Source organism: Thamnophis sirtalis, unplaced genomic scaffold (assembly GCF_051295495.1).
Source record: "Thamnophis sirtalis isolate CommonGarterSnake01/CBP01778 unplaced genomic scaffold, rThaSir2_p1.2 scaffold_6, whole genome shotgun sequence".
NCBI classification, from domain to species: domain Eukaryota; kingdom Metazoa; phylum Chordata; class Lepidosauria; order Squamata; family Natricidae; genus Thamnophis; species Thamnophis sirtalis.
In genome coordinates, this window is record NW_028261386.1 from 26,450,683 (window position 1) to 26,478,294 (window position 27,612).

A 27,612-nucleotide genomic window follows, 5' to 3' on the forward strand; every position below is an offset into this window, starting at 1 on the left:
GAAACGCAAAGAAAATACTGCAAAATCTTTGCGTTTCCTCTATTTCCACCTGTGCCAAAACCACCAAATTTCTCTGATTCAGCAACATGTCTCAGTTTCCAGACCCAAGAAAGGCATATATACAGGAACTTTCCAATACTTTCTCCTCCCTCATTCATTCTTATTCCAGATGGGTTTTTGTATGAGTGAATTTGCACCTATGACGGTATAACCGTACATACAACATACTCACCTATTGCTAACTTAATGCATTTTCTGGTTCACACAATACTTTGACAAATAAAATAGGACTGGATTAGCATCCAAAAACTTACATTGCTGTTATCCTGTTGTCCAGATTTTTGCAGCTCAAAGCTGGTAGCCATCCCTTAAATTATAGAGTTGGATTTATGTAACATGCAAGGCACAAAAAATAAAACTAAGGCAAACACTAACCAAACACAGCATACAGTATGGAGAGAAACATTAGGTAGTTTTAACCTGATATAGTTATACATGTTGCAGAAATGTTGACTTTATGGGTTTATGAAAACAAAATAGAAATAGGAGGTGGGAAATAGTTTCTCTCTTCCTCCCTCTTATTTCTTTGGAGTGTATAATCCTGTGAATAGAATACATTTGGTCACACTGATACAAATGTATCCATCTACAAGGAATATATTTTAGGAATACATGAAGCTAAATAACTTGCTCACCTCAAACCACTGATCTATACAGCTCAGTTATAGTGTGGCTGGCTATAGCACCATAGAAACCTTTTGAAGTCTTTCCAGGCAAGGAATTGCAAGGAATGACCCTGAGACACGATTCTTTGATTTCTAAATACAGTTTAAGCATCACATTTAAACATCAAACTTGTTATGTTTAAATATCAAAGGGATGATATTCTTTCCAAATGGAAGCAAATTATTGTAATACTACAGTATAATTCAAGATGAACACATTAATTCCTGCTATTGGTGAGATATTTTAAAATCAAATTGCCAAATGTTCCCGGTTTGTGTGTTTTTCTGGGCACACAGAATTAATACTATCATGATGTTATAAATCACCCAGAGTCACTTGGGTGAGATGGGCGGTGTATAAATTTAATAAATAAATATAGAAATCATTAGGGCCAGTCGAAACAGGGGCAGACTTGGTTAGTACTCGGGTGGAAGATAACCAGGAAATTCCCTCACAGTGGATTAGATGGGGAAGCTGAAAAAAAAATTCCAGGAGGAGGCAAAGGAAACCACTTCAGTATTGCTACCAAACAGGAATCAAATCTAAGTTGCAATTTAAAACATATTCTATTAATCTTTAAATTATACTCTTGGACACCATATCTTTTTGTTTTCCTACTGCAGATTTAGATAAAGCAGTATAAACGATTTACAAACATAATTTTACGAGATTTTACAAAGTGAACCATGTTGTACAATTAATGTAATTAAATCATTAATACATTTCTATGCTAAACTTTATAAAGAAGCAGTTTATTGGCATTATCTGAGGAACAAACACGAGAACTGGCGGTATATTATGCAAGCCCAGATTGTTTGGTTAGTTTATAATTCTGTTCCTCCTTGCAAACCCCTAAAATGAATTAATTTTATAATCAGGTTAAATATATTATCCATTATGCAGCTCATATTATTTGTCCAGTCTCCTTAATAGATTCCAGGCAAAGGATGTAGGCTGCCTTCTGTTGTGTTGACTGCTGTCTTGCCAGAAGCTTTTCCTACCATTCTCATTTAGCCTGTAGGATCAAATTGTCGTAGATTATGATGATAGGTACAGGATTTGATTCACTAATGTTCTCTTCTGAATCAGAGGTCAACCTTCCCTCTCCATTCTCCTCTTCTATGTTTAGATTTCTTTGAGAGAGAAACGAGCACAGGAGAGGAGAATGCTATTGTATTCAGGTTCTGCTCTTCCCTGGAAGTTGGTTGCCAACCACCCATGTCCAGCATAGGACTTTGATTTTCAAATTTGCTCTCAAACTGGACATTTGAGTCTGCCATTCGGTGTGGCTGCTTATTATGGTTATTATTATTATGGTTAGGGCTGCAATCTCCAACTGGTTGATAGGGCATGCTAAGATTGAGGACGACATTAACTGTTTACTTTGGCAACTTCAAGACTCTGTTATAACCAAGAAAAATCAAATCTAGAAAACAACTATTTCCTTTAATTAGAAGTAACTTTTGGACAATTCAGTCACATAAACAGCTCCCTCAACTTCTTTGAAGACCATTAAAGGATGAGAGCTTGGTACTAAAATTAGTGTTTGTTTCCATCAATTAAAACTCCTTTGACCAGTGGCCAGCTCTGATTTTTAGCCTAAAAGGCTTAATTATGCTGAACTTAAATGTAAGGCCAGGTGCTTCCCCCTTCTTCCTTGTTGATGACTCTGCTGTGACCAATAAGTACAAAAGCTGCAATGTTTACAGATTTTATATTTCCTTACTCGGACATTACATTGCATGGTGTGTGTCTGTGTGTGTGTGTGTGTGTGTGTATGTAATGTGTGTGTGTAAAGTAAATGTTCATAGGATTGTATACTCTTTACTAGGAGTGTACTATATAGACACACAGATAGCAGGAGGGAGAGAGAGAGTTTCAACCATGAAGTTAAAGAAATGAAGTGCAATGATTTTTTTTTAAAATAAACAATTGGAAAGAAAGGTAAAATAGTTACCCTGGTTTTCAGCCTGAGTGCCAGTGACAGAAACATCTGTCTGTGTCTTGGCATGTTATAAAAATTGTTGGTCCTCTCTGGTCTAGCCCATGGCATTTGGAGTGTCTCATCCAAGAACCATCCAGACCTTCTCAACCTTGGAAATAGTTTGGAAGATATGTGAACTTCATTCCTCACGCTAGCTGGTAATTCTGAGAGTTGAAATCCATGTATCTTTAAGTTATACCATGTACAGTATCTTTAAGAAGCACTAGAAGAATCAAGTTTAGCCAGATTTTGCCACCTGCTAAGGCAAATGATTAACACAATACCAGAGTTGGAAGGGACTTTAGAGATCTTCTAGTTCAACCTCCCTGCTCAAGCAGGAAACCCTGTATTATTTCAAACTGTTGCCCAATCTCTTCTTGAAAACCTCCAGTGTTGGAGCATCCACAACATCTGGAGGCAAGTTGTTCCACTGATTAATTATTCTGTCAGGATGGCCTCAGGGACTAATTCTGTTCAAAAATGTGCCAGTAGAGTATGAGGTACATTAGATGAAGAGAATTTCTTATGACTCTGTATACATTTTACTTGGCTGCCTATTAAGTAGATAAGATTTACCCACTAAGAGCTACAGAATTCTGCTCAGTCATATTAATCTCCTTTCAGAGAAATAAACTATGTTAGTTTGGATACAGCAATGATTGTAATGAGGTATAAAAAAAGCTTCTGGCACCCAGCCACACAGGTAAGGTACAAAAAGGAAGAAAATGTAGTCCAAGTCCAAGTTACTTTGTTGGGAAAGGCTGGATCTGCTAGTCTTTTAGGAAGCATAGCTCTTAAGTTTATATTAGGTTATTATTACTATACGGCCTTTGCTCAAAATCTTAGCTGATGTAGCAGTCTAAGAGAGAGAGAATCTAAAAGAAGCAAAAAAAAAACAAAAAACAAAAAACAAACCAAGATAAACGCTTTGGACCAAGGAGCTTCAACTTTATTGGCGGCTATGTAAGTTCTCCCCTCTTTATTTTTGTTCTAAGAAATGTGAAAGATCCTTTGTTATACAAGACTGGACATCTAATAAATTTACATTTTTGAAAGAAAGCTACACCAAATAAACTTGGGACTAAATTGGGGGAAAAGATCTGAAGCAGGGGTGGGTTGCTGGGGTTCAGGAGAATCTCTGGCTAAGATTCTGTGCAATTTGGAGAACCTCCAAATCCCACTTCTGGCTGGCCCCTCCCCTCCCAGGAGTTTCCACTCAGCCTCTTTTGGATGCAGGTAAGTGCAGGGTGTACGCAGAGGCTCGGGGAAGGTGAGAAACAGGCCTCCGGGAAGTTTGGGAAGGCCGGAAACAGGCCTGTTTCTGGCCTCCAAAGCCTGGGGAGGTTGTTTTCACCCTCCTGGAGACTTGAGGAAAGCCTCCGAAGCCCGGGGAGGGGAAAAAGATCTCCCCCCCCCCACCGCGGTGCAGGAGGCAGACTAGGCCATGCCCACCATACCCACCCACACCCAACCAGGCAGAGAACTCCTTGCTAAAAATTTTGAAGCCATCCCTGAAGTATTCGTGGATCAGAGCAGAATAAAGCACTGTACCTGATGTGTGAAAGATGATCTCCCAATCTTTTCCAAAAGAAGCAAGTTTATTACTGAATTTATTTTGTTGGCCTGGTACCTTATTTTCTATTTAGTATTGAATCTCTCTTTGTTAATATTATATTTTGTATTTTTTATGTTGGTGATCCAAAAAGAGACCAACTGAATCAGGAAAAGTGCAAGAAAAAGCAGTGTATCTACATTTTGTCTATACTCATCCATTTCATTTAATAAGACTTTTATTCCTAGCTTACCATACAGGAAAATGTATGGGAATACCATACAGGAAAAATAAATCTTATAGGCAATAAAATAGCCAACAATGAGTTAGTAATTCAGATCAAAAGCATTAATAGGCAACAATCCACTATTTCTTCAGGAAAAATTCATAAATGCTTGTCATGTACTGCTGATTTAATTTTTTATTATACACCACCCAAAGTCACATTATTTGAGCTGATAAACCATATAAATTATGTAAATAAACAGACTATACCATGTTCCATGTGGAACATGGATATTGCAAACCATGAATTAACCACTCCATCTTCTTCATTCCTCAAAAAATCGGTCATAGGATTAGGAGCTCCATTGATGCTTGTCACTGACATGCAAGTCCATAGAAACACAACATCTAGAGCAGATCATGAGAAGATTCAGGATTTCCTGAAGGATTTACCAACCAACCAACAACCCTCCCCTCCTCCAAATCCTTTTTTGCAATGGATCTTCCAAAGGTGGGACTGGTATGAGAGGGGAAAAACACAACAAATATCTGCAAGGTCCCCACTGATTGTTAAAAAACGGGCTTTTCTCCCAATTCTTGGTTAAGGTGGACGGCAAATCTTTAATGTCTTAAATCTTTAATCTTTCAAAATTAATTTGAATATTTCCTCTTCTTGGCATACATAATTCTTCTATTACCTTTACTGTATTTTTTAATGTTGCATTAAAGCCTTTTAAATTTGAAATAAGTAAACAAATAAGGACCACATCTGTTTTATAAAATGTTGCTTATTTATTTGGGTAAATTTGGAAATCTACGTTTATTTCAATGAAGTTAAACATGCAGATTTGTATTAACTGGACCATTTCTTCTTCAGCTTTATGCATGCAACATCTTCAGTTACATTCCAGTCTACTTTTTTTGCTCTTTTTCCTTTTCTTTGATTTTTGCTCTCCTAAATCATTATTCTCTTCCTTAGATGTTTCAAAGGAACATTGTCTTGCCTTTTGATTACCAATTTGAGATTCATTATAAATAAGATCATTACTGGTGTCCAGGTGTTTAGATTTCTTTCTCTTTTTCTTTTTCTGGGTGTCCACTTCATCTCTGCTTGAATCTAGTATCCCAGTGCAGATAATCGTTGGTTCTCCAGCCTCATCCTGTGCATGTTTGTGTCTTTTCTTCTTCTTCTTTGTCTGGGATTCCAAACACTCCAACTTCTCAACCATCGCTGGAGGAGAATTACCTGGCTCTACTTTGGTGCAATGTTGAGTTTTCTTCAGTTTTTTCATACGCTTGGCAAAATATTCCTGCACGGTAAGAGTGCTGGTTACAGTATTGCTCCCATCTATTTGGTCAGGTGGCACGATCACTTCTTTTGAATCTTCCGCTAGAAAGTCTGTGGTAGCAGCATCATCCTGAGAATGAAAAAAGAGAAGGTAGAGGTCAGAGGAGTAAATTTAATTAAGTGTTTAATTTTTTTAAAAATAAACTGTTTGATATTGGATCAGATAGGGTTTTCAGAAGATCCAACACAACTTCATCCTATGTTTTAAGATGGAATGCATGTATCTCAGCCCAATCCTGCTTTATTTCCTGAAATAAGACAGTCCTCCCTTGCTAAGTTTAGCACGTCAAATCAGATGAAGCCCGAAAGCCACACATGTTTACAGAAAGGAATTGTCAAATGTTCTAATTTTGCTGTTTATTTGTGAAGGCAAAATCTCAGGGGTTTGTTGAAGACCCAGTGTCTTTTTAAGCAACAAGTTATCCACCCAATAGGAATGAGATAGCCTTTTATTTCACAGAGCAAACTCAGTAAAAATAAACATAGCAATCCTGTAAAGACAGACCAACTCAAGAGCTGGAATACTCAACACTGCAAATCACTTAAAAATTCTTAAGCAGAATTCACTCAGAGATTTTTAAGTACCCCAAGAATCACTAATGGAATTTCAAGAGCAACATTATTTTTGTTCCACAGAACTTGGTCCTTGGAGTGCATATCCATCAGGAAGTTGCCTTTTCACGCAACTCCTGATTAGGCAGATGTCCACAATCTCCCTTAGCTGGATCACAGTTAAACACACTTGAAAGCTGCCAGTGGTGTACCTGAAGGGCACATTACAATGTGCCATAAGATGTGAATTTTAAATAATCCAAAATTAGGATGAACTTCAGAATGCAATATATAAATCACATCCAACAGAGGAAATACTTGATTTCATGTACATTATATGGAGTTTCCAGTATGACATAGGCTTGAAAACATTTTACTTCAAATATTTGGATATCCTGTATTATTGTCTCCTATTACCCTGAAGAGAGTGATATATGTATGAATGAAAGACGTGCTTCTTCAGCCATTATGCAAAATGAAGGATATCTCTCCCACATCTCTCACAATGTGAGAGATCATTCTGTGTATATTAGAGGAAGACATGTTTTCTCTGCCCTGGTTATCATGTGGTCTCATTTCACTGGCAAATGGAATCACAAGGTTTCCCCCAACAGCCTACAATTGCCCTGATGTATTACTTCATACTAGAATTACATATCCTAATTTACAACAATGAATGAGAAAATGTAACCGGAGACTGATTACTGAGGTAATGTGAATATTCTTGGCATCAAAGATCTCATCTTATGATGCCTTGTTCAATCTTAAGGTTCAACTGGGTTGAGGGTTAGGATGCTGCGAATTTCTACTGCACGTCATAAATACTATATAACATCACCCTTTCCCCTAAAATTCAAAACAAATCAAAAGAATAGGTACATATGTGCAAGCAGATGTTTTTCTGCCTTTCTTTTCTGTGGCAGGCCTAATTATGCCAAAATGAAGATATTTGGAAGTTAAAGCTCATTTATGCCACTTTCTACATCTCCATTCACCATGCAACAGAAAGGAGAGATCTCAATTGTCTCAGAGAAAAATGGCTAGTAACAGAGCAAGGTTTGTCCTATTGTGGCTCCTTCAAATGAGAAAGTTTTGCCTAGCCACTTCCTCATTCTTTCTCCTGTGACAAACAAAAACTTTTTAAAAGAAGAAAAAACAAAAAAATATCTTCCAATACTTCGTTTTGCTGTCGTTTTTTTTTCTTGTGAACTTGAAACAAGATGCCTTTTAAAAGTTGTTAGCCATGACATAACCAAAGTTAAGTACTCCCTAGTTTCAGCAAGAAGGAATTATTTGTTTGGACTGCTCTTGAAATCAAGAAATGTTAACTTTTTGATAAAAAATATGGGTGATATTTGTGGAAGTAAACCTCCTTGATTTCTATCTTCTATAATATGTTTATGCAAAGAAAGAACAATCTGGGGTTTATCTTTTGGATAAAACATAGGTGTGCAAGCAGGCACAAAAATATTTACTCCTTTCTTTCTTTTTTTCATTATATTATATAGAAAAAAATCCATCAAGGCTGTCACCAAAGTTTGCTTCAACTAGGTAAAACAACCTTTAGCATTTCAGGTATTAAAACAATAAAAAAAAGCTTTGTGAATTCCATCATAATTGAGCATAGGTGAAAGGTACAGAGACAAGAATATTAAGCTAGAAGCACAAAATATTAAATCAATTCTAAGTCAGCAATCAGGCACATGTACTGGACTGACTGTTGCCTAAAATGGAGAAGTTCAGAGAAACCCATGATGCCTAAAAACAAGAACGCAAGCTAAACCACTCCTGTACGGACAGGAATTTTAATAACCACGGGCCACTGCACACAAAGTTAGCAGGGCATGGAGACAGGTAAAGGCAGTGTCAGCTCCAAAGCAAACTCTCACACCGCATTTCGGGGACTCTGATGGAGAACCCGTTAATCATTTGGAAAACGTAGGTGCCAGGAACACTCCCAACTGCTTCGCATGACCAGCTTTCTCTTTGGAACCCTGGAAACCAGGGAAAAACAATGATGGTGATCTGAACAGTGCTGTCAGATTAAATCAGCTGCTATTTACATCAGGAAAAAATGTAGTAATTGGAGGCTGCCACCGAGAGGTGAGCAAAAAGGAGGAGTGGCCCCCTATTCATTCAGATGTCCCTCCTCTATCCTCAAACCTTGCTATGGCTTCGGTGTTCATTCTTGACACCAGATCATTAAAATCTGGGGCCTCTTTTGCCTGGTTGCCACTCAGAGGTAACAGCTCAGAGATGGTATCTCCAATCCTGTTATTTGGTGCCCAAAGGGGAAGAAGAAATCCTAAATGCTCTCTTAAGACATACAACATGCTAGATTCTGAAGAGAAGGCAGTTACAAGAAGGGGGCATCTGTTAAATCTGGAATGACCAAGTGGGTTCATCAAAGTTGTAACTGATAATGAAATGATAGATTCGCATGGAGGTATGGAGAACTGTTTTAGAGAATATGTGAAAGGATGAAGAGACTCAGGTTCCTGATGAAAAATAGTGATCACTTTTTACAACAGCTTCCTTTTATGTGGATGCTAAAGAAAGTCACTATACGTTTTTAGTATCAGCTTTGTAGAGATACAAAAAGTCTATAAATCTAATATTTAAAATAATCAATGAGCGATGTAGATATATTTGATTTTAGACAAAATACATAGGATACTCCTGTATGAGCCTACTATTGGGTGCATAACTTCATTAACTTGTAAAGTTATTCCTTGATACTGTCAAATAGTTTATTTTGAAATATAAAATTTGCAATTAGTTGAAATGCTTTTAAACAGTAACCATTCAATTATATAAAGAACAGAGCTGCTTTCTTATCTTAACAAATCAGTATGATAAACTATGGTATTAAAACATCTTAATCAATGATTTGGATGAGGGAATAAATGGGGAACTCATCAAATTTGCAGATGACACCAAGCTGGCAGGAATAGCCAACACTCCAGAAGAGAGGCTCAAGATACAGAAGGATCTTAACAAACTTGAATATTGGGCACTATCTAATAAAATGAAATTCAATGGTTCTACATTTAGGAAAGAAAAACAAAATGCACATGTACAGTATAGGTGGTACCTTGTTCAATAGTAATAACTGTGAGAGGGATCTTGGAGTCCTAGTGGACAACCATTTAAATATGAGCCAGCAGTGTGCAGCAGCTGCCAAAAAAGCCAACACAATTCTAGGCTACATGAACAGAGGGATAGAATCAAGATCACGTGAAGTATTAATACCACTTTATAATGCCTTGGTAAGGCCACACTTGAATACTGCATTCAGTTTTGGTTGCCATGATGTAGAAAAAAATGTGGAGACTCTAAAAAAGAGTGCAAAGAAGAGCAACAAAGATGATTAGGGGACTGGAGACTAAAACATATGAAGAACAGTTGCAGGAACTGGGCATGTCTAGTTTAATGAAAAGAAGGAGTAGGGGAGACATGATAGCAGTGTTCCAATATCTCACGGGTTGCCACAAAGAAGAGGGAGTCAAACTATTCTCCAAGGCACCTGAGGGTAGAACAAGAAGCAATGGATGGAAACTAATCAAGATTGAAGCAACTTAAAACTGAGGAGAAATTTCCTGACAGTTAGAACAATTAATCAATGGAACACCTTGCCTGCAGAAGTTGTGAATGCCCCAACACTGGAAGTCTTTAAGAAGATGTTGGATAGCCATTTGTCTGAAATGGTATAGGGTTTCCTGCCTAGGCAGAGGGTTGGACTAGAAGACCTCCAAGGTCCCTTCCAACTCTGCTATTGTATTGTATTGTATAAAACCAAATAGAACTTGATGCATTTTACATATACTGGTTTCCCTTTCATTTAAGTAATAGGGAAATGCATTCACTATGATTGTTGAACTGGGATTACAATATTTTTTTGAAGGGGATTTTATGTTATTTTCAAAGTTTTCAATATTTCTCTGAATATGTGCATATGTGTATATAAATGAAACTTTCTTCAATATAAATAGTAAATTATAATGAACACAATCCTATGAAAATTAAGCATTTATATGGCCCCTAAATTAGATGAAAATTTGAATTGCACATCTCCTATACAGGTAGTCTAACTTCCGACTACAATTCAGCCCAAAATTTCTGTTGCTAAGCAAGAAAATTGTTAAGTGAATTTTTCCAATTTTATGACATTTTTGTCAAAGTTAAGTGAATCACTGCTGTTGTTAAATTATTAACATGCTTGTTAAGTGAACCACATTGACTGTGCTTGTCAGAAGGGTGCAAAAAGTGATAACGTGACCCTGAGACACTGAAACTGTCATAAATATGAATCAGTTACCAAGTGTCTGAATTTTGATCAAGTGACCATGGGGGAGTGCTATAACCGTCATAATCTGGACAACTGCCCTGTCAAATTTTTCAGTATTGTTATAACTTCAAATGGTCACTAAATGAACTGTTGTAAGTCAAGCACTCCCTATATTAAGAGGAATTAAAGATGACTTGAGCAACTTTAAACAACTGTTAATACGTGGATACTTCATCTACTCCGTTTGATGCAGTAAATGGCAGAACAGATTTCAAAACTGAAGATTTTTTAAAAATTCACATCCAGCTAAGTATGATATCCCACAATACAAATTTACACAAAGTGTGGGTTTTGGGGGAAAACCCACACTTTAAGAGAAGTCCAAGCAGAGAAAGAAAAAGTAAAAGCAAGATATTATGCTTTACAGCAGAAATAGGAACTAGTTATTTACAGTATAACCTAGAAGTTAGATTCCAATTCCCCATGATCAGAAATGGTGGAATCTGCAATGCAACAATAGCTAAATCACCCCAGATACCTCCTCTCATCCTTTGCGAAAGGATGCCAGCTGAGAAGCAAATAAGAAATGCATCTGAATAGGACTTCGAAATAAGCAAGATATGGTATTTCCTGAGCCTCGGAAGCTGAGACTAATTAAACAATGTTGTAGATGGGAAAAAGAACAAAATCCTATTAAAATAAGGTGAAATGAATAAAATTAGGGAGGGAAATGCCATGATAATCCGTATTAAGAAAGCACTGGATTGTGGGTTGAGAGTAGAGTACACAAGTAGATTGTCAAGATAAAATGGCTTGGAAAAAATGATGTCAGTATGAGCTTGGAAAAACCCTGAAGACGGAAAAGGATTCCAGCAGAGATTATAGGAGGAAGCTGTGTCAACAAGTGAAAAGGCTGGGCTGCTCAGAGATGAGGAAACGATGCTGCTTTTGAAATTGGGAATAACTGGCACTTACAGGAATTTTCATTTGTTATGTGCAAGAGTTGGGGTAGGGAAATAAAAATATAATTTAGTGATGGGGGGGATAATGAATTGTTACTTTTCTACCCCCCCCCCCCAATTTGTATGACAAATAATTGTTTTTTTAAAAAAATGTTCACTGCAGAATTAACACCGCAGGTTTGTAGGTGGGAAAGGGTGTAATTAATGTCACGTAGCCCAATCAATCCGACTCCAGGTTAGCAACAGAAAACAGGTAGTTCCTGCTTTGAAGACAATGAAGGAAAAGAGGCCAAGCTTATGAGAAATCCCATGTAACCAATAGCTTACCTATAAATGCAGGGTTAGTCCCAATTTGTTCAGGAGTAAATCGGGAACTAAAAACTAAAAATAGCTAAAATGAAATCTAATGCACGCAGATTTTACCATTTTTCTCTCTAGTTATTGAAGAGAAAAAAAAATATGTGGAGCTACAAGTAGTAGCCATACCTCAATGGAAATTCTGGAAAAGCTTATTTTACCTCCTTAAAAAAACCACCCACCCAGTCCAACTCTGCTTTGCAATGTGACTGACCAACTGATAAAAGGAAGTGCAAAAGCAGGATGCGAAGGCAAAGAGTTCTTTCCTGCAATAATGGTTTCTCAACTTAGAAATCACATCCATTCATCAGACTAATGAATGGGAACAGCCTTTATCTCCACCATGTTTTTCTCCCTTAACCCCCTTTGCCTCCAACTGAAAGGCATCCTGCATCAACAAATTCCTTAAATCACATACTATATGTACTGGGTGAAGGTACCCTTCTTTTTGTCTGTCCTGAATCTCCTGCCAACAGATTCACTGGACAACTTCAGGTTCTAACATTAAAGGCAAAAGAGAAGGGGAAAAAAACTCCATTTTATAGATTTTCTCCTTTATATTCATTCCCTTGACCGCCTATCCTGAGATCTGACATCGTAATTGCGTGATTTGATACTCTGTTTCCCCTTTGGCAACCAATCATGGCAACCAGGACAATTCAATGAAGCACAGCGTAATGGAATAAGTTAAGCTCCCTGTGTTGTTTTAAAGGAGGCTTCAACATGAGGAACATTTAGTTTTGATTACAGAAGGTTTAGGGAGCACCATTGCATACATCTTTTTAGAGAATCAAAAATACAGAGGCAACATGGCCAACAAGTTAAGTCTAAAATAAGGAGACGACCTGCCCAGCAGAATGCCAGAAGTTTTACTCTTTGTTAATTTGTTGTTAACAAATGAACTATTTGGCATAAACATTTAATAAAATAAATTACAAAGCACAGAATAATGGGACATACAAGATGCTAAACTGTGTAAATGCATGTGTATGTATATATACTCATTTATTTATCTGATTTGTTGCATAGTCAGCCAGATGTTCAGATTGGATTAGATGATTATTGTTGTTGTTGTTAATTTTATGTCACCCATCTCCCCACAAGGTGACTGTGGACAGTTTATAATTTATAAAAACAAATGAAAAATAATTAAAATATTAATCGATTAAAATGACAGACTTTAAAATATTACAGTTAGTCCTCAACACAACCACAATTTAGCCAAACATTTCTGTTGCTAAGCAAGGCAAGTGTTGAATTTTGCCCCATTTTACGACATTTCTTGCCACAGTTGTTAAGTGAATTACTGCAGTTGTTAATAATATGCTTATTAAATGAATCTGGCTTCCCCATTGACTTTGCTTGTCAGGTGGGTCACAAAAGGGCTTGACCCTGGGATACTGCAACTGTCATAAATATGAACCAGTCGTCAAGAGTCTAAATTTGAATCATGTGACCATGGATGCTGTAACAGTTGTAAGAGTGAAAATCGATCATGAGACACTTTTTTCAATGCTGCTTAAATGAATCGTCACTAAATGAACTGTTGTAAGTCAAGGACAATCTATATTAAAAGCTATATTAAAAGCACATCTAAAAAAATCAAGAGTTAGATGGGATGGGATCTTCTTATCCCATTAGCCAGCTCCAATGGTCAATGACCCCCTTCCCCAATTCCCCAGGGTCCCAGCCAAAATGGCAAAGCCAGGCTTTAATACTCTACCGGAGTGCCAAAAGGGAGGGGCACTTCTGCAGTTTCTGAATACTCTTCAAGGGTAGCTCCATGTAGAGCATGTTCAGCAACCCATAAGATAGGAGTAGGACATGAGTGACTATGCACTGGGCCTCAGGATCCAGAAAATGATGCAACTGATGCACCACATGAAGTTGTGGAAAGATCCTCTTAGCCACAACTGCCACCTGCTCTTTGAGCAGGAGTTGTGCATTCAGACATACGATTTAAAACAAGAAGTCTTAAAAATAACTATGATGCTCAAGACAACTTATGGCTCCCTCATTTCCACTGATGTTTGTAACACATCCAATAAGCTTCTTATAAAGTTTTCAGATTGTCCCATGTATGAATGGTCCCTCAACAGGAAAACTAGGACATGGGAAAAGCTCAAGGTTTGCATCTGCAAGAAAAATCCTCTGCATCTCCAATTAATTTTGCTACATGATCTAGAGACATATACATACATACTACAACTTTAAATGACAACATTTTTCTCACGGATGTTAGCTCCAAAGAGAGAGAAGAAGCAAAAAAATATTACAGGCATCCCTTGCCAAAAGGAAATTGCATCTCCTGGTGGTACTTGCCCTAAGGCATGGCTTGGGAATGGAGTCAGCTATAATCCTAAATCAAGCAGACTCTTGTTTATTCAATGCAGAAAGCATCTTGGGACATCCAATTCCTTTGGGATTCTGATCTCTGGAAGACCAGGCTCATTTCCATAAAAGTTTGTGACTCTGCCCTGCAAGACTAACTTGAATAATTGTAAGTGATGTGCCATCAACAGTGGGACCAAAGATAAATAGAGACAAACACATTTTTTACTGATTTGTGGATAGGGATAGGGAAAGACTGTGTCTTCTCCTGTGCCATATTGGGAGAGCTATCCAATATTTAACTAAGTTGCTCTTTTCTCTTATCAGAGAAATTTGGATGGGAGAGAATCTCCCGCTTATCTGATGGTGACCCTGGAGTGCCATTGCATATGCATAAATAATCTGACTGGAATCCAGCAATTTGTTAGGGCAGTTATAAACGTTTTAGAAAAATTAACTAAACGGTTTCATTTGGGCACCTTTCAAATGTGTGAATTTCAACTACTGAAATTCCCAAGAGGTGTGATGATGGGGCCACACAGCTGGTGCGTGGCACACGTCAGGTGAGGGGTGGCTGAATAATAAGATAGCACATAGTAACAGTGGATTACCTCAGAACCTGTTCTAGCAGTTCTTTTTGTAGGATGAAGGATTATGAGGTACGATGCAATCCTCCCAATCATGGAGGGATCACTGGAAGAGGCTTACATAGAAAACAGGCTAAAATTTGCTCAATGGAAAAGGATGTTCCATCACAAGATGGATGTGAAAGAAGTCCCATTGTATTAAACTGTAGGTGACACAAAGCAACTATTGGAAGATTTGGATAGACTTCCAAATGCCATAATATCACATCAGCCCATCCCACACATTCACACAGGGAAGGCATGCTACAGAACCCATCAGTCAGACAATTCTGACAGGCGGGGTCAAGGAAGAGGGGGTTTTCTGCCTCTGCCCTTGCTATGAGTAACATCTTACTCACAGAAGTGAGGAAAGCGTTCAATCTCTAAGCCTTCTGCAAAGAGGTCAAAACTTGGCTGTATAGCCTTGTGCGGAGGAGACGGGGGACCACACGTGGGGATGTCTGGCCTCATGAGAACCCCTGCTGCCTGGATTAACAATTCTTAGTCTCCCCATCTTGGATCTTTCCACCTCTTGCAAGTTTATAATGTTTTAAATTTTTAATTTAATCTTAAATTATTCATTTTAATGTTTTATTGCATTGATTAAATTGTACATCACTGAGGGTCCCTCTGGAAGAGAAATGGGAAGTTAATAAGTTTGATAAATAAACAACCAACCTAAAGAATGCTATTTTGTAGTATATTAACATCTAGCTGACTTGCCACTCTCAGATTATAGGGTATATTTATTAGGTTTTTGTATTATTTAAAAAAAATCCTATCTTTATTACTTTATAAGTTGCACAAAGCAGGGAACATAATACTCTTTCCTCCTCTTATTTTCTACCTAATAACCCTGTGAGGTGGGTTGGGGTAAGAAAGAGTCACAGTCCCAAAGTCATCCAGCCATCTTTCATTGCTCAGGTGGGATTAGATCTCACAGACTCCTGGTTTCTAGGCTGGCATCTTAACAACTACACCAAACAGGTTTTCTGGAGTGGCTGCAAAAAGAAAGCAACTAAGAATTCAGCAGGAGAATGACAATTTGCAACTCTAAGTATTAACCTCTGGCCATACAATGAAAGACCAGCAACACTGAATGTTTTACTTAGGCAAAATATAGGTTTCTCCTTCCATTAGATTCTAATGATTAGAACACTGCAATGCATTAGGTTGGCAAAAGGTGTCTAAAGATGCCTGAAAACAATTCTTTATCAATATCATGTACATAACCCGAGTCTTTCCCCAACTCTGAAATCATTCAGCTCCTAAGTGAGTATTGGTTTGAAAACTGCTTTCTTTTCTATGCCTTTTTCCAGACTCCCAAAGTAATGGAATAGCAGAAGTAACCAAATATTCTGAAAGATGAGCTAAATCCGACAGCTATAAATCATTCTAAAGCAGTTTCACCTGATCTGGCACTTTCTAGTTATGTATATTAGGACAGCAACTCCCAGAATTCTCTGCAGAATTAAAATGAAAATCTACCTCTTCCTATGACCTTGGAGAGCACCTGCTATGGATGTAAACAATACTGGCTCACCATAATATGGCTTCAGATATTTTGCTGGCACAAAATCAGCTGGGTAATCTTGGGCCAGCCAGTCTCTCTTAGCCTGAGGAAGAAGGCAAGGGTAAACATTTCTGAAAAATCTTGCCAAGAAAATTGCAGGTCCAAGCAGTCGCCAGGAGTCAACACTGACTCAAAGGCACAAAAAACAAAACAGAACAAAATACCCCAAATTCAGCACTCTTGTCCCATTTTATCACTCCACACTATGAGTGGGAACAAAGAAATGGCTCTCCAGTTGGATCCCAGAGGTGTATTTTCAAAAGGCAACTGGACGTTGTTTTTCCTTGAAGGTGTTTCACTTCTCATCCAAGAAGTTTCTTCAGTTGTGTCAGAACTAAAGAAGCTTCTGAGATGAGAAGTGAAATGTCTTCAAAGAAAAACATAGAAAGTTGCCTTTTGAAAAAGAACCTTTGGAGCAACAATGACCTGGATGATTGAGAATATCCATAAACATCCCCAGTTGGAGGGGATTTTACATGGGTTGTTCCACTCTCTTTACTCAAGGAGATATTTAGTACTCAAATTTAGTGTGAATACTGTTGAGAAGGGAGAGTGGGAAGAGTGGGCCTTTCCCTGCTCAACTTCCTTTTAAACAAAGACATTGACATGCTGAAACTATAGTGGTTTAAAATAAAATAGAACTACAGAGGTTTTTAGCTGCCCTCCCCAGCTGTTATCAGAAATTTTCATGCACAAAACCCAAAACAAAAAGCAAAACATTTCCCCCTCCTCGTTTCCTAAATAAGGAGTGCCCCACTTTCACCTCCCCAGTCTCTGAAGTTGGGCAGGAGAAGGCTCTTGCCCTGTAGACGGTATGGCCTCCTGTTTGAAGTCCTAGCTTTTGGGAGATGGTCAGTTTACGTCTCCTGATACTAGCACAGGAAAAGGATGCACTCTCGGCAGCCCATGTGCTCCACCGAGATAAGCACAGAGCTTTCTGTCCCGGGAGCCTTATCGGCTTTTCCGGCTACTCTCCAACACAGAGATCGCACCAAAACTGGCAAGCCAAGTTTTCGCTCATACAAACTGAGGAGGGGAAGAAGTGCAAAGAGATCTCACCAATCAAAAGCAAGCAAGCACGGATGGATGCATGTGTACACATATACGAATGTGCACACGCACACATACCTTGTCTGCATTTGAGTTGCTGCAGAGCAATGTGAAGGGCACAGGTTGTGTTAACTAGTCTTGGATGATGTACTTGGCCGTGTTTTTCATGTGCTGCTACAGTCAACAAGTGTCTTGTATGTTTATGAGCAAGCAACAAGTTCTTCTTGAAAATTCAATCCTGCCCATTCAAGCTGTGTCTTATTTGACCCAACCAGCCATGTCACTTTGTTCCTGATCCCTTAGCATTTGCATCATCCAAGAAACAGAAGAGAATGTGTGCAGTATTTGGCTATATATTATGCCTTTGTATGTATGGCTGCCAATATACCACCTGGATCAGATAATTTATCTATCTATGGTCCAAAACTTTGGAGAAATTTCCACTGCTGTTAAGAGCATAAGGAAGTTCAAATACAAATCTATTTATTGATCATTAATCATTATGGCAATTATCTTTTGCTAGCGCCCCTTGATTTAGGTCTCGAATTCCTGGAATGATTTATTTTTGAAATGCTCCCTCCCAAATTCAAATGCTCAAAACAATACGCACCGCACCAAAGCAAAGGGCAAATATTTGGCCTTACAACAGCAATTCTGCAGGAACATGCAGAGGAGAAAAAAAGAAATCTTGTCTAAAATTAACACATAGACACACCCAGCTGTCCCCCACATCTATCAGCATATATTTTTAGATGCAAGCCACACATTAACCTTTGGGATGATCTTTTTGAATGGTTGCACTGCAAATGAGTTTTCTTCTCGTCTCTGACTTCCTCACCAACAGCTTCAAGCTCCCTACCCTCTTTCTTCCAGGCTCTATGTGAACTGTCTCCTTTCCTGATCTCTGCTACCTAAGCAGCTTCTCAAGTACACTGTTTTGTATGAAAGAGCTGACAATCGGCAAACCTTGCCTCCACCTTTTTTCCCCCTGAACCAAAACAACTTTCTGCACCCATCTGTAATAGTTTTCATTTTACTTTCAAAAATGATACATAAAGGAAATAAAATTTTAGTAGCTGGAATATCAAATAATCAGGCTAAAAACTGATGTATGCCACATCTTATTACAAGTCTTTTTAACTGTAAAAAAAAAATGTGTGTGTGAGAGAAAGACTGTACAATAGCAGCCCCCAACCTTTTGGCTGCCAAGGACTGGTTCTGTGGAGAGCAGTTTTTTTGTGGACTGGAGGGGGGGGGGCTGGTTTCACGTGCTGCCTAGATCCCGCACATGTGCAGAGGGGGGCTTCACTCACTTCCGTGGCCTTGTTCCTGGCGGACCGCAATTAATGAACAAGACATATTGCAATAATAGGTAATATTGGACTAGACAGAACCATTGTTTTATTGAACTTAACAGCAACTTTGTGGTTACAAATTGCTTGACCCTTGAATATGGAATATCCATGTGCATATTATAATATCCCAACATTAACACAATGGCTGAAAAAACTCATATACAAAGGGCCAGTAGCTCACATGTAAATCATTTAATATTGCCAATTTTATATTTTGTTTGTCCATTAATGAGCTGCACTGGTATGTTATCACCGAGTGTCCATCAATTGCATATGTAATAAGTGAAATTTAACTACCTGTTTCTATACAATGTGCTGATTTAGAAATAAGGTCCTCTGAAATTAACATGGATCGTGCCTTAAGATACGAATATTTTTTTTGGACCCCATACTGCCATTTTTTTATAGGAACAAAGAGGCATGTCACAATTTAAAAGAAATGAGAAAAATATGTTTTCTCTGCCTATGAAGAGAAATAAAGAACGCAAGACTGTGATTTTTCTTTCTTCCCTGCAATGAATCCAGTATGTTTACATCTAGATATTAAGAGACCAGGACAGGAAAAGTTTGGAACATCAGCCAAGAAAGAGTTCCAAAAAGAAGCCAGCCAATTTTTAAAGACATTCTTTGTAAGCAATAACAGCAGGAGTTAGCAAAGCATTTGTCTCTGGGGAACTATAAAATATACACAAGAGGGTGCAATTAGCCTGTAGCAGCCAAGCAAGTGTCCGTGTCTATGTGCCTATGTGGGAAAGTGCATAAACATGTGTCATAGTTCTTCTCTTAATTGATGAAGAACATTTTTGACATCAGGCTCTATCAAAAAAATGGGGGAAATGGGAAAAAGATTCCCTGTCCCTAGCTCAATAATTGGGAATTAGTTAAAATATTAAGTTTTCAGGTATTGGCTAAAGATGAAAACTAGCTCTGAATGAATTTTATAATGAGACTGTGCAAAATCTATTTTTAAAACAGAGGCCAGAAAGAAAAACGCCTTCTTCCTTGTCCCTCACAAACATTCTTCAGTGAGCAAATGTGTTGGAAATACTACTCTAGACAGAAAACCCCAGGCTTAACCTTCAGGTTTTTTGATTTGACTCTGAAATTTTGGAAAGCAGTGCAGAAAATACTGAATCAGATGGGCCCATTTGTCCAAAGCTCTTCTTTTGTAAGAGGAAAAATTGCCATCAAATTCCCAACTATCAAGATCCAATCAATGGCTCAAGGCAACATGAGAATACAGTTGGGGTGTGAAAAAAGTACCTGCTTATTAAATATTAATAAGCAGGTACATTTTCTTATATACTGAATATAGTTACTGCCACTGTTAAAAGATATTTGGCTTTCCTATTTGCTCCTTTCTACTCCAGATGGATTTGTAAATGCTATGGTAAATTTAGTGCAGGCAGATAGCAAATGCAAAACCTCCACCATAGATTAAGGTAAACAGAGCAGTTTACCTTAATCTATTTACTTTAATTAAGTCAGAAGTGAACTGACCTTCTCCTTTTTCTTGGCCAATATTGAAAACATATTATTGGATATTACACTAATCTAGTGAGGTAATTCTTTAAAAAAAACATAGATTAACATGCTAGCTGATGAAAAATACTATTATCATCCTCATTAAGATGCAACAAAGAAACAGGTAAACAATGGATAGAATCTCATAATATCTAAGATCTTACATAAAGCCTCATAGAATTTTGACCATTTGAACCAAGTTTAGCTTTCTGACCTTTTAAAACTTTTTTTTGTCCATGGCATCTGAAATCAGCTATGGTGTCCACTGGTTTAAAAAATGCTAAAACCCTCCACCACCACCACCCGCCAATCTTTCTCGTAGGTGAAATTAAGAAAACAAAGTGTAGAGGAGGGTTTTTTATTTTTGCTCAAGTCCATTTCTTCTCTTAACTTCAGCTGCAAGATGGTATCACCATTGACCTTTTGGACTCCAGCACAATGGCCTTTCAAGTACAGGTCCAGCCTTTATTTCTGCCACAGTGATCAACCTAGTTTCATTCTTCATATCATTTCTTGTCTAAGTTTCAGCCTTTTGCTTACCCAAAAGTTTTTTTAAAAACCCACCAAACTAACAGCTACAAACATCAAAGCCCTATTATTATCTCCCTCTTTTGAAATAAGACAATATAAATCTCAGGCTGACAACCTAGGGAGATTTTTTTTAAAGAAATTCCTAGCGTCATATCCATTCCTGTGCCTGGTAGCTATGCTGGAAGAAAGGTGTCCAAAACATCTCATGAAGGAACCGAAACCCAATTTATCCAAGGCAAGTTTCCTTCTTCATGCCCATTTAACGGGGGTGGCAATGGGTGTGTGTGTGTGAAGGGGAGGCAAAGAGAGACCTATGCCAAGAAATAATTGACAGTGAAAAGTGTTGGAAGGTAGGATTTTCCTCCCACCACCAATGATTAATGTGAATTTTGTGTTCCTAACTACTTAGTCAAGGGACAGAGTAATGTGGCTTCCTATAAAAAATACAAAACACTTCTGGGCAATGCATCGATAGGAAAAAGAAAGGGGGGGGGGAAAGACTGCTTGACCAGACCCATAAATTATAAAGCATTAACACCCTACTGCCACCCGGATCTCCTGACGCATGAAAAGTGACAATCCACCTGGTACTTTCAAGATTTGCGTAACTCACTTGGCGTAAGTTGAATTTTACCTTTGACATTTAATAGTCTGGTTCTTTCATTATCCTCGGCCTTCTGGTATGGCCAAAACCAATATTGACCAAGCCAAACTTAACCACATGTGTTGTAGAAACCTTCTGCATAAACTGAAGTGAAGTGAATGACAAATATAGCTGCTACATTTTCAAGTTATTTCGAAGATTACCATCAGTTGTTCCTGCCTTTGAAAGTTAGATGGCTTGTACTGGGCCTTTCTTCTCCAAGTTGCTTAGTATGGTGATGCAGCACACATTTCACCAAATACTACCAGCCAACCTTGAGTGTTGATCAAATATTTCAATCCAGACCCTTTCTAGTCCAGATATTCACTATTTCACAATATTGGTTTTTTATATATTTTACTGCTATCTTTCCCCATACCATTTTGATACGATGAATAAGATCTCTAAAATTTTGAGATAATGTGGTCATATAAGATGGGAATTAAGAATTTTAATTCAGCACATATGTCTATTGTACATTTATTGATTTAGATTTAAGCTTGAATAAATAAAATACCACATTATTTCATTGGGAGATGTCAATTATTTTTACACCTGAATTTAAGTTAAATATGTATAGTACTTTTCCCCCCCTTAACTCCTCCTTTCCTCATACTATGAAAAGAGCGAGGGGAAGGGAAAATTACATTGCTTCCTGCAAGGGTTGATTAGAGGAGCCTGAGCTGCAATGAATACATGTCATAGAGTCAACAGCTCAAATGATGCATTAAGAACAAACTGTCAGAACTGGAGCTGCTACTTCACTTTACAAGCAGCAACTGATTTGCACAGGCAAATTCCACTCCTTCACCTGCTCTCTGACCGCAGCTTCCCGATACAAAAATCCACTTGGAAATTCTTCTCACACTCTGATGTACCCAGCTTAGCACTCTTCAAATAGAACCAGCTTCCCCCAACAATTATTATTGTTATTTTTTAAAATGTTTGTATCTTTCTTGTCCCCTAACTTCTGACTTTTAGGGGAATTCCCACATCCGTTTTTTGAAGGAAACCTGCAGTATCTGTCGGTGAAGTGCTTGATGTTACAGAAAATTCTGAGGCACATTAATTTGAGGGCCCTCCTCCCTACATCACAAGAATTGGGAAGGTGACCTCCAAAGCAGATGTCAGGAACTAATGGCAGATCTTCTGGGCAAGTCATGAGGCTTCAAAATAATCTGATTCTCAAGGTTTTGAAATAATATGTTTTTTTTAAAGAACTTTCTAGGCATTGTGCAAACTTGGGAACAGACAATTCTTTTCAGTCCAATCTGCTGGTAGGTTATAGGAATCCTTCGATATGGTAGCATTACAGGAGGAGAGTGGATCATAAAGGCAGAGTGTTATCTTCTGTTTTTGAGAATTCCAAAGCTTTTAAAAAGTGAGCAGGAATGTGGTTTACCTCAGAGACATTTTATGCACTAATTTCCCACTCCAGTTTGACATTATTAACATAAAAATTATAGAACCAACAGTTTATTTCTGACAGGCAAACTAGGGAGGTGAATTCACTAGAATTGAACTTTGGCACTTCCTACTTTATTAGGAAGTTGACCACAAGTAATTGGTTATCTGATTGTTTTAGGAAGATTACATGTCTATGGAGATTCTCAATCATTTAGTTCTACTGAACTTCAATCAATTTTCAACTTCAGAAGCCCTAGGAAAAGAATGTAAAAAACATAGTGTTTAACCACAAAAAAGAGGAGTAAAAATTTTGAATATTGAAGAAAAGTCATCCTGAACGTGATTAAAACTTTTTCTCTAGATTATATGAAAAATTATTTCTGTAGGACGACAGTAAAAATAAGCTTGGAAATAGAGAGCCACAGCACCCTTCAATAAATATTGTGGGGCTACAACATTCTGGTTGAGAATTGTGGGGTTGTGGTAATTCCAGCTCATCAAATTGGGGAAGATCACCTCAGTTTAGTACCTGCCTTTCCAGCTTAGATATAATGCAACTTTGGCCTGTTTAAGCCACTGCTTGAAATGGAGATCAATGCTTTGTTGCAAGGGATCAAATCTATTGCACTGCAAAAGCTGGATAAAGTCTTTTAGCAGTAGGTGGTAGTTGACTGCAACTTTCCTAATGAAGTCATTAAGGGTTCACTGAAAATGCTTATGCCCTCTCTTGCCTCACCTGCAATTTTGCTTCACTGCACTCAAGGTGGAAGGGGGATTTGTATTCTAGAGAGAAGGCATAAACTCCCATAAATGTCTCTCAGTTACTTAAACACAGTCATTAAGATGCCACCCTTAGGGTTGGGATGGCACAATTCATGATAGAGGAACTGCTTTATTAAAAATGAAAGAAACAGCTTTTCCCTCTTCCTGCCCTATTTTTTATTTGTGTGGGGTTTTTTGATACATGAACTGCTTTAGAAATAATAGAAAATTATGTAGTGGAACTCCAGGATCAGCATGCTTCTTCTTATGTCAGGGTATATGTAGATATTGATCAAACTTTGTCCCGAGACACCTCAAAAGCCCCTAAGACCCTTCCATTTTGGAGATCAACAGAAGCTTATCTCTGCAGAAATTTCACAAAAAATATAATATGATGGTTATGTCTTCTAGTGGTCAAAGTTGGACAGAAACTGATTTTTAAAGCTTTATTTTTTACTGTATTACTGGTGATTCTTTTACACAGTAAAGTGTTTCTCCCCCATAAACAATGGGAGAACTAACATACAGAGATATTGATTCATACCACTGGTATTCAGTAACACAGGCCTTTATAGTATGGCTCCATCATCCATAAATTTAAAACTTCCCAAACCAACAACAGTTACTTCTTATTTAGGTCTGCTTATTTTCACTGCTTAGCAAGCTGTTAACTATTGCTCAGGAGTAAAGCATCACTTTGGAACATGCTTGGGAAAGTTTCCCTTGTGCTGAGTTGGGCCCTGATAGGCAAGCAGCCCTGGAGACAGTTTAGGGAATCAGGTCCCATTAAGAACCTGACAGCAACCCTCTAGTCATCTCCACCATGAAGGGGTTTAGTCTTCTCCATACTTTTCATGGTGTCCCCCAATACTATAAAAAGCAAAGCCAGCAGAATTTTAAAAGAAAAAAGAAAAGAAAAAAAAGAGAAAAGGAGAAAATTGTAGAAAACAAGTAATCCTGCTTTCAGCCAAAATACAGTTAAAAATGACTTAAGTTTTCTTGATATATGAATTTGCAGAGAGACCATTTATCAACACGGCTGTTTACCTCCACAGCAGAGTCCCTCAAGCCGAAGAGTCGTGTCATTCCCCTTTGACTGATTAATTAGCCAATCAGGGGACATTTTTCACTGTGAGGCATGATGGGTTATCCCTGCTAATGTTCGGTCTCTAATGGCGACACATTAAAGCTAACTCGGCTCTTTTAGCCTATCGAAGTGACCGAATGAGAAGGCCAGATAATAAATCAAAACCCAATTTCCTCTCCACTCTTGGTATTGCACTGGGCCCTAACAAATCCCCCAAGGAATCAATGGCTAGAGAAGAGATTCTTCACCAATGAAGAAATTGGCAGGGGAAGGGTGAAACTGCAAATTCTATCATAGCGTGCTATGCTTGATTCTGTGTGGCTGCCTTTTATTAATTTTATTATTTTTACACTCAAACACACAACAAATTTAGTCACAAGTGCACTCATATAGGAGGCAATTGAACATTTCCCATATACAGTATCATCTATTTATTCAGATATACCAAAAAGTGTATATCCTAAACAGATCCTCAATATACTGTAGAATGATTGTGGGCACTTAAAAAAACACTGCTGGAAAATTTTGCATAGTACCAAAATAAGGCAAATTTAATCTTTTCCTCATCCATTTATATTAGCCTTAGGGCCATCCCAATGCATGAACATCAACTTCTGGAATTTTCAACCACAGGCCCAGATATCTGGTTAGGGAACTCTGAGATTGAATCCACACACAGAGGTTTCCAGATTGAAGACTTGCATTATGTGAGGAATGCATGTACAGTGATGACTGCAAGGACAGGACTCAACAAGAAATGTTCTTGTGGTTAACTCTTAAAGGCCATGTCATTCAATCTTTCCCTTCCCCAGTGCTGTTCTGTGAGAGGGCTTGAGACTCCCCTCCCTGCAAAATCAGATGTAAAATAGCCTTTTCTTGCTGACCTTGAAATTGCAAATAGATGCCATGAATATTATCCACTGAATATAAGACAATTGCTGGGTTGGCCTACCTAGCTTAAGAGTCTGTTGTCACAAAGGCCAGACAGATGCTTTTGAGAAACCAACTCCATGTTTTCCAGGAGCTGGTGGGCCACACTGCTTTCACCACTGCAAATAAGATGTATAGAATGGATAAATTCCATTAACTTTACTTCCTTTTAAATGACTTTAAATTCATAGCTATCATCCCAAATATTGTACATGTAATAGTCTGATAATTCACTATCTGAATAAGTACTTCTTTGGGCCCACCCTTAATTTTTCATTGATTCAACTTTGAGATGGAAAAATTCTTCACCTAAACCACATTCTCCACACTATGCAAGAAGAAAAAACCCCACAAGCAATCATGATGATGTACTAGAGAAATTTCATAGAGTGATACAGAAAATCTGTATCTGTTTTATATATGAAAAGTGATTTGTTTGTTTTTACCCACAGAGTTAACACAGTTGGCAATCAAGGAGAAAATCTTCTTGACCAGAATTTTCCAATTATGGAATGATTTATTCAGAAAGATTCACCTGGTCCTTAAGTCTCGTTTTTGCAGTTATCAGTCTTTGCTATCAGTATTTTTAGTTTTCCCAGAAAATCCTTTGACCTAAACACTTTGATCTAAGCTACTAAAAATATCAGGTGCAAAAATTGATGAGAGAGGGGGGAAAACTTAGAAAAATCGGGAAAAAGAATACCTTTGAGCAAATTGGTAACTTGAAAAATTGTCATTTTAATAGTTCATTTTAATAGTTTTAGAGACTGGAAATTTTTGTGGCTATTTTTTTTTTTTACAAATTGATCTTCTACAAATGATAAATGACTTTTCAGTAAATCCTGATGTTTTTTCTTATATCCACTCCTATTGAGTGGATAGGAGTTGAGTCAGGTCAGTCACACAGTCCTTGGGTTTGTGAGCCGCCCTGAGTCCCTCAGAGAACAGGGTGGCATATAAATAAAATAAACCTTCAAAAGCCCTTTTAGCTTATCCAGTACTCTGCAGCTAACCAGGCAAAATGAGAACTTCCTTGTAAGATTAAAAGAGTAATGGCTGAAACTGCCAACTCTGTTTCAAGCCTTAAACAAGCAGCTCACCCCTTCATTCAATTTATCGGAACATCAGGAAATGTGTACATCAGGAAAGGGAAACTTTGAGCAGAAAAATGTGTTAGTAATCAGGAAACTGTCTTAAGAGAGTAGCATCACCCAGAAGGATTGTAATCAACCATGACCAAATAAGGGAAGGGATCGGAAGATGGAAGTGTCACTTTTCCAACTTCTAATATGTTGAAACTACATGTCTGAAAGGAAGGTTCTTACTAATCAAGATAGTTCATAATTTGTATGTAGATGCGCATAATGAACTTTTTGGATACTATGATTTTTTCATCATTCTTCTGAATATGTGTTCCCATGCCCATTAAAATGAAACCGGACTGTATGTTACTTTCAGGAGCATATTCCTCAGTGATAAAGTTTTAATGGGAAACACAGCTGCATAGGAGAAGGAAATGCAGAGGAGAATGTGCATATGCTATCCAGGGAATTTAATCAGATATGAACTGATAGAAAGTTATTTTTGTATCTTAGAGCAAAGAGGTTTAAAAACAGGCACAAGAAGAAACTATTTAACTCATTTTGTGTTCTGAAACTAAAAGGTAAAACATATAGAGTAAAAAAAGATTAAATTAGTTTGATGTGGGCACTTGGTAAATGCAGGTGTTTCTTGAATGTGCTAGGAGAGTTTCCAATCTTCTCTACTGGCAAAAGAAATCAAGCACTGGCTGATCTGTG

General features: G+C 37.8%; 1 protein-coding gene across 1 annotated transcript in view; it reads right to left on the reverse strand.

Moving 5' to 3' along the window:
- Positions 1–5,257: 5,257 nt before the first annotated feature.
- The window catches only part of PINX1 (PIN2 (TERF1) interacting telomerase inhibitor 1), a 36,459-nt gene continuing 14,104 nt past the window's right edge, over positions 5,258–27,612 (reverse strand). Inside the window, 2 exon segments of the mRNA XM_014071691.2 lie at positions 5,258–5,400; positions 5,402–5,905. Coding sequence (XP_013927166.2) covers positions 5,341–5,400; positions 5,402–5,905 — 564 coding nt within the window. The 3' untranslated portion in view covers positions 5,258–5,340.